The sequence below is a fragment of the Brienomyrus brachyistius genome, chromosome 4 (genome assembly GCF_023856365.1).
Source record: "Brienomyrus brachyistius isolate T26 chromosome 4, BBRACH_0.4, whole genome shotgun sequence".
Classification (NCBI taxonomy): domain Eukaryota; kingdom Metazoa; phylum Chordata; class Actinopteri; order Osteoglossiformes; family Mormyridae; genus Brienomyrus; species Brienomyrus brachyistius.
In genome coordinates, this window is record NC_064536.1 from 5548766 (window position 1) to 5561413 (window position 12648).

Below are 12648 nucleotides of genomic sequence, written 5' to 3' on the forward strand. Positions count from 1 at the left end.
TCTATGTGACTGCAACACAAATGTGCATGGAATCTCAAAGTAGTGTTGACAGGAAGGTTGTTTATTCAATATATACTTATTTATATTTATGGAGAACATAAATTGAACATCTATCCACCCTTCCATTCACCTACCAAACGTTTGTCCAGTGCATGGTTGCATGCACTGTAACCCGCCTGGGTCACATGCGTGTGGAGTTTGCATGTTCTCCCCATGTTGTCGTGGGGTTTCCTCCGGGTTCTCCGGTTTCCCACCACAGTCCAAAAACATGCCGAGGCTAATTGGAGTTGCTAAATTGCCCGTAGATGTGCATGTGTGAGTGAATGGTGTGTGAGTATGCCCTGCGATGGGCTGGCCCCCCCATCCTGGGTTGTTCCCTGCCTCGTGCCCATTGCTTCCGGGATAGGCTCCGGACCCCCCGCGACCCAGTAGGATAAGCGGTTTGGAAAATGGATTGATGGATGGATGGGTACAATGTTAAGTTGTCCTGTTATTAAATAAGTTGTTCTTCCAGGTGTTGCATATATAACACTATAATATATATAGTGTTTCACCAATAGGTACCACGGTGCCAGTAGGTCCAGCCACATATTGTGCTGCAGATTCTTGGTTCAGTGTCACATTAAAGCAGCCTAAGGTCACGCAATCAGTAGATTAAAGGCATTCTTTAAAATGAAAGGTCGGTTTGTGTAACGAGGTACACTTCCTGCCAAGTGGAAAACTACACCTTCATCTTCATCATCAAAGAGCCGAGGATCTTCACCAGCCGTGGGATTCATTCATCCGTTCGTTGTCCTGGGAGCCATTACGTAATTGTGATCACTGCATGGCGTCTATCACTTGGCTTGAGGCATGGATCTGCTGGTTGGGTCACCAGTCTAACCCAGGACACTTTCTATGAAAGCTGGGTTACTGCATTTCGGGTGTCAAGGCTGTGCTAGACTGACCCGGTGTGTCTGCTAAGTTACCTGCTTAGTAACTTTATCAACAGCTCAGTTGAACTGTTGCAAAACACAGATGTAGATTTCACACTGTTACCGAATTGAAGCGACAGATTCCTCGTGCATTAACGGGATGGTATGACGTCATTGTATTTAGCTAGTCTAACTGAACGCAGTACAAATTAGTATATGCATATGTAACATGAATCAGCTACGCTTTCTTGCCTCGGTCTTTTAGTTTAGCTGTGTACATACACATTTTTATTTTGAAAGGCGCACGTTAACACGGACATGTTCTATATATAAACAAAATCAGACATGTCTGAGATGAGCGCGGTCAGGTTTTGATATATCTTAATTCCAGTATATTTAGAGGAATTTGGTAAATCTGAATTATAGGCCTAATACAGAGCTGAATTAGAACAAAAGGCGAGATTCAGCACGAGTCGCAGGATGACAATTTTGAAACTTTAATGTAAACTAACAATATTTCCCAATTCAACATCAGTTACCGTAGCGCATCTCCCACATCACCAAAAGTACAACGGTACAATAAAACCCATTAGTACAATATAACGAATCGCCGAAGATATGCAGTATTATGTGTTTTCACATGACTAATAACCCGGGGAAATATTATTTAAATGTTACTCCACGGCGAATAATGGATAAAACCTAAATAAATTTCATTTAGGAGATAAATAATGTACCGCCTATTCAAAAGACTTGCGACAGAGGACGGACCCTCCGTAAGCGTCGTTCACCGGGATGTAATGATCGCATCGCGTTGCTTCCTACTCGCTGATCCCAGATCAGGAGCTGACTGCGCAGGGAGCGGCAGCTTAGTCGCTCGCGGGTTAGGGATGAGGATGGGTGCTCTGCTGAAAATGCAAACCGGCGTGGATCCAGCTCCACCGTAAAAGCATTCGGGGTGGGGGGGACTTCTGCCTGGTCGTCGCAGCGCCGTGACCGTGATCCGGACGAGGCTTAAGGGAAGGAGAAAAGGAACGAGGGAAGATTGGGAAGGAGGAGCGCTCGGTCCCAGGTGTAGGGATCCGTGCGTATCTGACGCATGTAGGGTCTGGCATCAGCAGCATCAAGGTGGACTCTGAGCTCCATTGGTGGAGGTGTAGGGTCAGAGGGGAGTCAGCCTCGGACCATCGCGTCTTATTACCTTCCCAGCTCCGCATGATCTAGCTGCCGGACGGCGATCGGCTTGGCCGCGTTCATGTTGAAGTCCTCCTGCCATCCCATGGCGGATCCCTCTCGCAGCATCATGCACGGCACCTGGTTCACCACCGGCTACAGGGACAGCTCGGCAGTGGAGAAGTCGAAGAAGAAGGCGTTTTATCTGGTGAAGATGAAGTCCTTCGGTCACAAGAAAGACTCCAGCAGCGCCTCCACCACCACCACAACGACCAACAGCAATATGCCCTTCATGATTCACTGTCATATAGGCAAGGAGATTAAGCATATTTGCAGCAACTGCAGCCGCGGGAATAACGCGCAGGACGGTGAGTGAGCGTGCGGCTCCGGGGCCGGACTCCCATCGCTCTCTGTCGGCGTAATCATAGTGGATCTCCGTCTTCGACCTTAAATCACTAGCATGTTTGTAACACTTTTGTGAATGGGGGAAAAAAACATTCCATGTAATGAGAATCCATTTTATTTTTGAATGATCCCCTGCTGAAAACTTATTTTACGGTCGTGTTTGGTATGAGCAAATGTGTTTTTAGGGCGCAATTTATCAAATGCAAACAAAAATGACGGAATTGTAGCACACTGTTTAAGGCTGGAGTCGTATTAATAGTGTCTAAACTGACCACATGCACAACTTGCCTTTGCGTTTAGGCTATAAGCTACTCTGTAAGTTATTTAAAATAATTTACTTTAATTTAAAATGTTATATGTTTATGTGTCACCTGTGAATTCAATTATTGGGTATTTAAATTTCCCTTTTCGGCACGTCAGTCAGTTCGTCTTCATTGATTTTACCTAAATCTATCCAGACATGTCTTGTTGTTTAATTACCGCGAAAACGAAATGATTGCAAGCTGACAGTTATCACTCTATAATATATGTATATTATAAACGTCAATATATTTGGAGGACAATTTTAATATTGCCGCATAGAATAATTTGAACATGATTTAGTGTACAGTTGCAAATATTTTCCACATGCACCAATAAACACTTAAATATATTTATGTAATGTGTATGTAAATCGTGAACAAGAAGATAACTGCGGTTGAGTGGCTAACTTGGGGTGTGTTTTGGTGGTCTTCACCCCAGCCATTCCTACTCCATTGGATTTCTTCATATCACGAATCCTTCGGACTCAGTATAGTTTCACATAACAGAGGATTGCATTCCGACGTTTGTATAATACCCGCATGGTTCTGAACCGATTCTGTGTGGAATTTTTCTGGTTAATGTGACATTGCTGGGGGGGGGCTTTTAGACAGGAGTACTGTAGTATTTAACTCAATACAGACATTTTGTTGTTGTTCTAGGCCTAAGGGATTTTTGTTTATTCGGATTTCAATTTTTTGGTGGCAGATATTCCAACTCAAATGTAGAAAACACGAAAGGACCCAATGGAGGATCACTGTTTAGTGTATATACTATGGGCTTATATACTTGGTTTTATATTTAGGCTGTTATATACTACAGAATGAATGGTGCTTAAGTTTTTATAAAAGATAATAGTTTAACTGCATACCTGTGCCGTATTTACCTATCACTTACGTGTTACTGATTTACTATTAACATACATGTAAGATATTTAGTTTCAGTTATTGTCTAGCGTAGATGAAGCTTCATAGGTGCGCTGTTGTGCCTTATTGCAATATTACTGTTACAGCAAATTCGTAGAAATCAAAGTGAGCTGCTGACGGACATTTCCAGGCGAGGGAATTGAAACTTGTGCGCGTCTCGTTTTTTAAAATGGCCCTCCATCCCCGGCTTGCAAAAGCTTGTATGTCCCGACACGGTTTCACTTAAATCCTGCGGTCCGGAGGCGAGGCGCAGCCCGGTTACACCCGGACCCGCCTGAACTCCGCAATGCAGCGTGTCAATTGGCCGGGAGCAGACGAGCCTCCGTGCCGGAGATCGGATCTTTTCCCCGGGCCTAATCCTCTGCCTCCCCCCGCCTCCTCCTCCTCCTCCGCCACCCCTCCCATCCAAGTCCCCGCCCGTCCGTCAGCGGGGAGGCTCCTCGCTCGCAGGATCAGGATCCAGCCGGTCCTCCTCTCCATCGGCAATCTGCTCCATTTAATGCGGAGCCATGCAGCGGAGCGGGGATGCGGGCTGGAGGGCGCCTTTCCTCCGCAGAGCTCTGCAGCCCAGCGCCGCCCTGCACGGACCTCCGGCGGAAATGAGCCCGGAGGCCCGGATCGCACTTAAAAACACGGCGGCTCCGTGCGCGATCTTCAATTTCCTAATCTGATTTATAGTCATGCGCTGAATATGCTGGTGACTTTCAAAATTCAATTAAGGTTGTCGCCTGCTATATATAAACAGCCGTTTATCTGTCATAACAACCCCGAAGGCCATGTCGCAAAGAAGTCATTTTTAAAGAGTTTTTTTTCCCAGATGATAATGCGTATGTCTTGAAAAGCTGTTTCCGGTCACTCTGCCGTTTATATGGTCTTTCCTGCCTCGCCACTATAGGCTATGTGTTTGATGACTGAAGAAAAATGAAACGTCTGCGTCCTGAAAATGATTCATTTTAGAAATTAATGGGAGGCTATACCAGCTGCTTCCTTTATCGGGAGTAAGAGTGAGGGGGGACTCAATATTATCTCTCTGGGCTGTTCAGTTATTCTCGTTTTACTTTTTTGTTTGATCCCGTTGTCCTTCATTTTTTTGCAATGGTTCTCGATCATTGCCTTTGGTTAAATGCATGGAAGAACGTTGTCCTCTCCCTTGGTAAAATGCAAAGCCGTGTTTTTTTTGTTTTTTTTTGCATCAAATCAGGGTTCAATGGTAGACACCTGCATTTTATGTTACTCTGAAGGGGACTGTGGAACGGGCGGCTGGCAGGACTGGGTGATGATCCCCCTCTAGAGCAGTGGAGGGGAAGGAGGGATGTTGTTGCCATGCAGGAAAGGGCACGAGCCGAAGCTGACAGCTCGGTCTATAGCAGGGCCAAAATGACACGCTCGTTTACACCGAACGGTGGGAGCGAGTGATGTAGAGCAGATGAATATGGATGAATCAGGTCATTTGACTCCTCACAGCAACAACCCTCCTTTCCACAAGTATATCCTTTGCATTTCTTTATGCTGTCATATTTCCATCCAAAGCAAATCACATGACTGACCCCCCACCTCAGTTGAGGGTTTTTTTTTTTTCCTGAATTAAGCCAGGTGAGTGTTTAGCTGTGGGGGTGGGGCACTAGTAGCCCAAACTTGTGGATTCTCCAACCAGCTCATCACCATCTGGTCTTCCCCTTAAGTGTGTCCCTCTGTGTGCTGCCACAAAGACAGGCTTGTGGTCAAGTTTACTTAAGCAAAAATGTTCTGAGGGCACAATGAAAAGTTATTGGTTCAGGGGGAGAACCAATCAGATTGTAGAGGAGGTGGGTCCAAGCAACTAGAGGAAGCAGGAACAAGACATCCGATTGGTTGTTCCAACCTCCTCTAGTTGCTTGGACCAAATTTCTCTGTAATCTGATTGATTATCTCTTTGAACCAATCGTTCTTGGTTCTCTCCTCAGAACATTTTTGTATAAGTAAATTTCCCATGAGTTAAGGACAGCCTCTTTGGTACCTGACTTACCATTTACTTTAAAGGTCGCTGGGTGGGGGGGGGGGGACGTTTGTGAATGTGGCGGCGTGTATCTGATCTCGTCGTGAGACATGGAGCTGCAGATGTAACGCGTGCGATACATTCTGTGTTGATTATTGATGTCGATGATTATGATGAGCCTCTCTCTCACCCCCCGCTGTCCCAGCTGAGGAAGTGGAAAGGCTGGCCGCGATGCGTTCAGACTCCCTGGTACCTGGGACTCACACGCCGCCCATTCGGCGGAGGAGCAGGTTTGCCACGCTGGGCCGACTCCTCAAACCCTGGAAGTGGAGGAAGAAGAAGAGTGAGAAGTTTAAGCAGACATCAGCCGGTGAGTCCTCCACCCTGCCCCCCACTCCTCGGAGTGCGGGGCTGGTGATCGCTGTTTCTTCGTTTGCTCTACGCTGCCCGGTCCCCAGATGTCATTCTTGTGATCTCAAGAGCTCAGAGTCTCCGTGTGTAGAATGGAGCACCAGCCACGACCCACTTGTGTTTGAGTGTGAAAAACCTTTGGATGCTGCCTGGCTTTTGGTACAGAAGGAGCACTTCGGTAACATGATATTTCCACTGGATTCTTTATTTATATTTTAAAGCCACCCCCCCCCCCCTCATATTTTATGGTGATGCCAACATATCTACCCATAAGGCAAATGGTCGCCTAGCTCTGTTTTTGCGTTAGTCATCGTTTTGCATGTGCTAATGTAGCTATTCGGAATGTAAAAATGTTGATGCAACTGGGGGGGGGGGGTAGTGAGTATGTTTAAAGCAGCTTGCGCGCCGTTCCTTCGGGGGTGGGGGGGCGTGGTGGGGATTGCAGAATTGCTAACCCAAAGATATGCATTTCGGGCGAATCGCAGGAGCCCGGTTCTGTAGGCGGAGCCGGTCCGCTCCTCATGGCGAGCTGTGTGACATCATAGTATGTGTGCGTTTCCAAGTGCCTTATGGGAAGGGTTGACATTCTGGCGAGCAAGAGGCGCAACTGAGTAATAGAGAGCGCTGTGTCTTTGACGCGTCCCAGCGGGCCATAAGCGGGACGTAGCTAGGGACACTTGTGGGGGGGTGGAGGGGGGGGGTGTTTCTGCTGTGGCTGCATGAATGAGCATCTTGCTTAGGGCGAGGTAGACTGGATTTAGTGTCTGCCTACGAACAGAGGCCTGGTTTACGGAACTGTAGAACTCCAAATCTAGATCTGTCCTCTTAACCAGCCGACATGTGAGCATGTCTGCCGAGGATCTTGTATGTTCTCCTTGAAAACAGAAATGGATGCCAACGGCTTCAAGCTACTGGGTAGGACGGGGTGAAGCAGATATGAGGGCCAGGGAATCACCACACTGGCTGTTTTACACAAGGCAGATGTTTACTGCTGTTTTATCTGTGAAGCTCAGGAGACTCTGTCGAAGGCCCGCAGAGATCCACACTGACTCTGTCGAAGGCCCGCAGAGATCCACACTGACTCTGTCGAAGGCCCGCAGAGATCCACACTGACTCTGTCGAAGGCCCGCAGAGATCCACACTGACTCTGTCTCGGCCATGTAGATGAATCTGCCCCTCGGATCTGCTTTTCGGAAAGGCCGATTTCGGCCCCCTCAGACGGGGTCCTCGCTTGTAATCCTTCTGCTGCTCCGAGCGTGTGCGGTGACTCAGCCTGCGTTAGCTTGCCCACATTCCGTGTCTTACCCCCCCAACCCCCCACCCCCACAGGAATCCTTGATTAGTTTTACCGCAGCATTGCTTTGGAGACGGCCGTCGATACAGACGGCCGGTACAGATCCACGCTGAGGGTGCACGGTCTATATTTAGCTCTCCCGCTGTTTTGGATGTCTTAGGGGGGAGGGTGGGAGCAGTGGAGCAGCGGGGGAGGGGGGTTAGCTCCATTCTCCTCGTAAGCCACAGGCAGTTCTATCATTTTGGTGCAGTGGGGGGAGTATCTGTAGGATTCTAGCTTTGGAAGCATACACCCCTCTTCTTAAAAATACCATGACTCTTTTGTTGCAGGGGGGTTATGTATCTACAGTGTTTTTCCTGCCGGCTGGCAGATTGTATACTGGAGGATAGTAGGTCACTCCGCTGATGTTTTTAATAAAACAGCTCAGAGTCTTGCCGGATCTGGCACACCGTTCACACCCACCCCCCACATAGTGACGGCCGATGTTTGCCCGCGTGCCGTTTTTTTCCTTCCCTCTCCCTTTAGGTGAGTTGCTGTCGCTCAGGGTTACGGTGCCCCCTCCGGCTGTCACTGTCTGGCACGGTGCGCTGACTTTCCCGCTTGCTATTGCTGTGGTTCGGGCCTGTATTATCAGAAAACGTGGATCCAGGGAGATGCTGCTGGAATGTTTGGACTGCTCTGCTGGCATCTGCATGCCTTTTCTCCCAGGATGAGGCAGGCCTGCCTGTTGGGGAAGGGGGTGGTCACTTTTGGCTGGCCTCCAGCCCTGCAGGGGGCGATCTCACCCCTGGACCAGACCCTGACCCAGGTGCACCATGACTTAAGGTTTACAAACAACTCGCACCTACAATGCCTTTTAAAAACTGTAATGCATTTGGAACATAAAAATAAATCATACAATTTATAATCTAGATGATGAATCCTGCCTATATTTACCTCATACTAAAAGATGCTAAAGTTTGCATTTTTCGTACTTAGTTGTTTAGTTATAGCTATTTTTCATAATGCGACTAATAACCTTTAATGTACTGAACGCAAGATGGAAGTAGTCACATTTTGGGAGGGAAGGTGTTTCCCGACCATAATGTCCGCTTTGGATGAGGCCAGCTGCTGTAGCATGCCACGGTACTTGCGTGAGGTTTGGGCTGGTGTCCCGGGGGGGGGGGGGGGGGGGGGGGGGGAGAGGAATCACCCCGCCCCCTCCTCTGCGTCGCTGTTCACCTTGAAGATGCCGAGATCTTTGAGGTCCTCCTAGCCCCAGGTCCAGACATTGTCCTCATTTTACTGTAACGCTACAACTCATCAGCGCATCTGGGCTTTATGGTCACTCCTGTTCTAAAGATGTTAAACTTGACATAGATTGTGCTTTTTTTTAAAATCCTTTCTTTGTACTGTAATAATAATAATAAATTTGGAAATAAATTCGCAAGCGTAATGAGTGTGGCCTGCAGCGTTTTCTTCTTAAAAGCATAAATATTTTACCAGAATAATAATAATAAATAAGAGAATTACACCAAACCTGTTACTTCATTTGAGGAATTTCAACCTAAACCAGCTCATCTGTAATTTTGGTGAAATCAGTATTAATCCTTTAACTATATATACACACACACACACACACACACACACACACACATATCATTAGTAAGCCCTTCAAATGAGAGGATTTGTTGGGAAGGAAATGTAATGTAATGATATGATTATGTGAGCAAACAACTTTAGTCACAAACACCCGCATGCTTTTCCATCCACCTCACGTGCAGATTTAACCAATTAAATATAATCTTGATTGAAGGTATTTATTATGCGAACAAGCGGGAATCCTTTGCAGAAGTGACAGGCTGGCACCGGAATGCACAGGGCCGTGAAGGGTGACATGTGATTTGGGAGTAAATTCCGGAAGGAAAGTTAAAATAACCAAACAAGTGCAGTCATGTGGAACCCCGATCCAGTTTGTCTTGGAATAATGGTTGAATTTCGATGTTTTCCTCGGTGTTTAATGAATCGTCTGCCCGTCGATGGTTTTCGGACAATTTAGAGTGCAGGGTTTCTGACGCATGGCTGGAAGAGTTGCTCTCGGTATGGAGCTTAATTGCAGGTTTGGGCGTGGTGGACCTTGTTCCATCTGCTCCCGGCTTGAAGCTTAATCGCCGTGAGTGTCGGGCACAGTAGCTGTTGGGAGCTGCTGGTCATTTTGTCACAGGCTGCGCTCAGTGGTTGTTACTGTTTACAAGTACTGCCGGGTGTCCCCATGCAGGACCTGTGCTATTCGGAATGATGGGGGAGTCGCAGGTCACAAAACAACCAATCATAGTCCATGAATCCATTGGCGTCTTTCCACTGCCACCAAGAATCAAGCCGTACTCGAACCATGCCGTGTATTGGAGGTTTTCCAGTGTAAAATACTCGAGCTGTACCTGTGCTGACGTGGGCCTGCTTACTCCCAGGGCCGAAGGCGTCCCCAAATGGTCGGGTCACTAGCATCTAATTGTTCGAAATGCACAGACATGACAGTTCTGCACATGGATTATCTGAAGGAAAAAGTGTATAATATATATATAATTCCATTATTAGAAAGTGTTGATTAGAATGGATTTGTAATGCAGATTTATGCAGGCTAATGCAAATTCTGATGAAATTAGCGCACAGTAAATTATGACGTACGCTGTGTGAACAGTAGCGCCTCTTTGGTTTGGTCACTGCTGGTCTCCAAACGCCTTTTACCAAGTCGACTCTTCCGCGGTGAAAAACGAGAGTGAACTGCAACCGCGCTGTAACCGGTCTCTCTTCACGGAACGGCTCGGTTCCTGTATGGCCGTGAGCGACGTGTTAAAAATTGCGAGGACTGTTAACAGGCCGCAGCCTGGTTGGTGTCACGTGACCTGCAACCTCGTCAGAAGACCTACAGGGTGACATTCTGTTTCTTGCATCTCCGTGGATGTACTGCATCTTTGACCTGCACCAGGAACATCTGAGGCGGCAGAAGCTGGAGACGACGTGTAACATCTGACACAAATGTTTTCTTTTTTATGGGGAGGGGGGGGGCAGCTAGGTATTTTTTAATTCAAGAGTGAGGCAGTGGTTAATATAGATGTAGGAACTTCAGCATACTCTGCTTGTATGTAGGCTGCTGGTGACGTCTGGGATGTCCAACCAGACAAGCGACACATTGTAGGGTGATATAACACGGTAACTCCTGTAAAGTACTGGGTGCCAGACTGGCTCTGTTCTGGACAGAGCAGTGTTGTAATTATTTAGTTGGTTAAATTTTCTGCTGCCACTTTCATATATTGAGGCAAGACTCGATAGAAGGATAGAATTTCCTACATGTAGACTAAGCTGCACTTGTTTTTTGTCTCAGGTCTGTCCTGACGGATGTATGTTTGTGGGTCTGGGGACAGATTTCGGCGCGCCGACGTTGTGCAGGTCACTCAGCCAGCCGGGTTCGTGCTCAGAGAAGCTTGAGCTGCGCTTTTGTCCCTGGACGTTTGGCGTATGTCTGACGAAACGGCATAACGCAAGAGATTCAAGATGCCGTAGCCGTGTCGGTATTGTGCCCGGCAGAAGTGTTTTGTCATCCTTTCACTGACGATACCCGGTGCCCCCCCCCCCCCCCCCCCCCCCCCTCACCACCACCGAATTCAGTGTCGGTATCACAAGGCGCAAAAGGGCAGTGATGAAGGAGAATAAGAGGTGATGGATTTTATTTAGCAGGTAATTTTGTTTAATGCGCGGATCAGAAAGCAGAGTCCGCCAGCATCCCAGAAGTCATTGGGCTTAAGGGCCCTTAAGGGCCTTATTCAAGGGCCCAACCGTGGTATATCAACTTTTCTGGTGATGGGACTTAAGCCCGTTACCTGTTTGACACGGATATGCACCCTTAACCCACTGAGCCACACAACATTCTGTAGATAGTCCCCGTGACATTTGCCGCTCTTTACTTATGTTTGCTTTACTTAGCATTTTTGGCTAGCAAATTAGCTTTAACCCGACAGGATTAGATGTAGACGGGCAGTGACTTAGCTTTCGCATTGTGCATATTATATTACATCACACTGCAGTATGTTATGCAGAGATGAAGAGTGTCCGCCGATTTGGGGGAGATTTTCTGCTCAGTGGTGGAAGCTAAGAAAGGGAATTCCTGTATGAGGCAGCCATACTATGGGGTGGATCCCGTATGAGGCGGCCGTACTGTGGGGTGGATCCCGTATGAGGCGGCCGTACTGTGGGGTGGATCCCGTATGAGGCGGCCGTACTGTGGGGTGGATCCCGTATGAGGTGGCCGTACTGTGGGGTAGATCCCGTATGAGGCGGCCGTACTGTGGGGTGGATCCCGTATGAGGCGGCCGTACTGTGGGGTGGATCCCGTATGAGGCGGCCGTACTGTGGGGTGGATCCCGTATGAGGCGGCCGTACTGTGGGGTGGATCCCGTATGAGGCGGCCGTACTGTGGGGTGGATCCCGTATGGGGTGGCCGTACTGTGGGGTGGATCCCGTATGGGGCGGCCGTACTGTGGGGTGGATCCCGTATGAGGCGGCCGTACTGTGGGGTGGATCAGGAGTTTTGCAGGGGTGAAGGCTGTCCAGACATGCAGACCTCCAGATGGGATGATGTTATGTCATGGCTCTCGAAATAAGCAGACGCCGCCTCAACAGGAAGTCAGTGCTTTAAGTTCACTGCCCCTGCTAGATATGTGTCGCCTGCCGTACGTTAAGCTGCTCGAAGATCAGACCCGGCCATGAATGGCTTTATGCTGGCCGCTGATCTGATGGCTGAATTTGGGTCAGTAGGGCTAAGCGGTGTAGAATTGTCTGGGAACGTGTCTGGGCTTTACATGTCCTGTTTCTACTATGACGTCAAGTTGCCTGAATGTTCCATTAGCATGGATGGTTCTTTAGCTCTTTTCAGAAGGTTATTTCCACTCTATAAGGTCCTCCTAATTTGTGTCTCACTGTAATCTCGACTAGCCCACGTCCTAAGACAGGAGCATATTTCTGTTCTTCAGAGATTCTATGCCATGTGGATGTGGGTGTGTAGCAATCCGAGAGTCACCTCTCCTGTCTCCTCAGCCCTGGAGCGTAAGATGTCCATGAGGCAGAGCAGGGAGGAGCTGATCAAGCGAGGTGTCCTGAAGGAGGTCTTCGAGAAAGGTGAACCTAAAGAGCATCTCCAAACAGTGACTGTTAATGTCCGTGTTCGTTCATTTTGTCGTGAATTGCTAACGATCTCTCCCGAGTCAGATGGTCAAG

The 12648-nt window shown here is 48.1% G+C and overlaps 1 protein-coding gene across 3 annotated transcripts in view; it reads left to right on the forward strand.

The window, feature by feature from the left end:
* The window catches only part of LOC125740734 (phosphatase and actin regulator 1-like), a 51554-nt gene that overhangs the window by 24744 nt on the left and 14162 nt on the right, over positions 1-12648 (forward strand). For 2 of the 3 annotated variants that reach the window (XM_049012293.1, XM_049012294.1), the window contains exons 1-3: positions 2170-2455; positions 5899-6063; positions 12469-12549. In XM_049012293.1, coding sequence (XP_048868250.1) covers positions 2170-2455; positions 5899-6063; positions 12469-12549 — 532 coding nt within the window. Of the gene's footprint in view, positions 1-2169; positions 2456-5898; positions 6064-12468; positions 12550-12648 lie in introns of those variants that run through there. The other variant, XM_049012295.1, reaches the window with a different exon arrangement.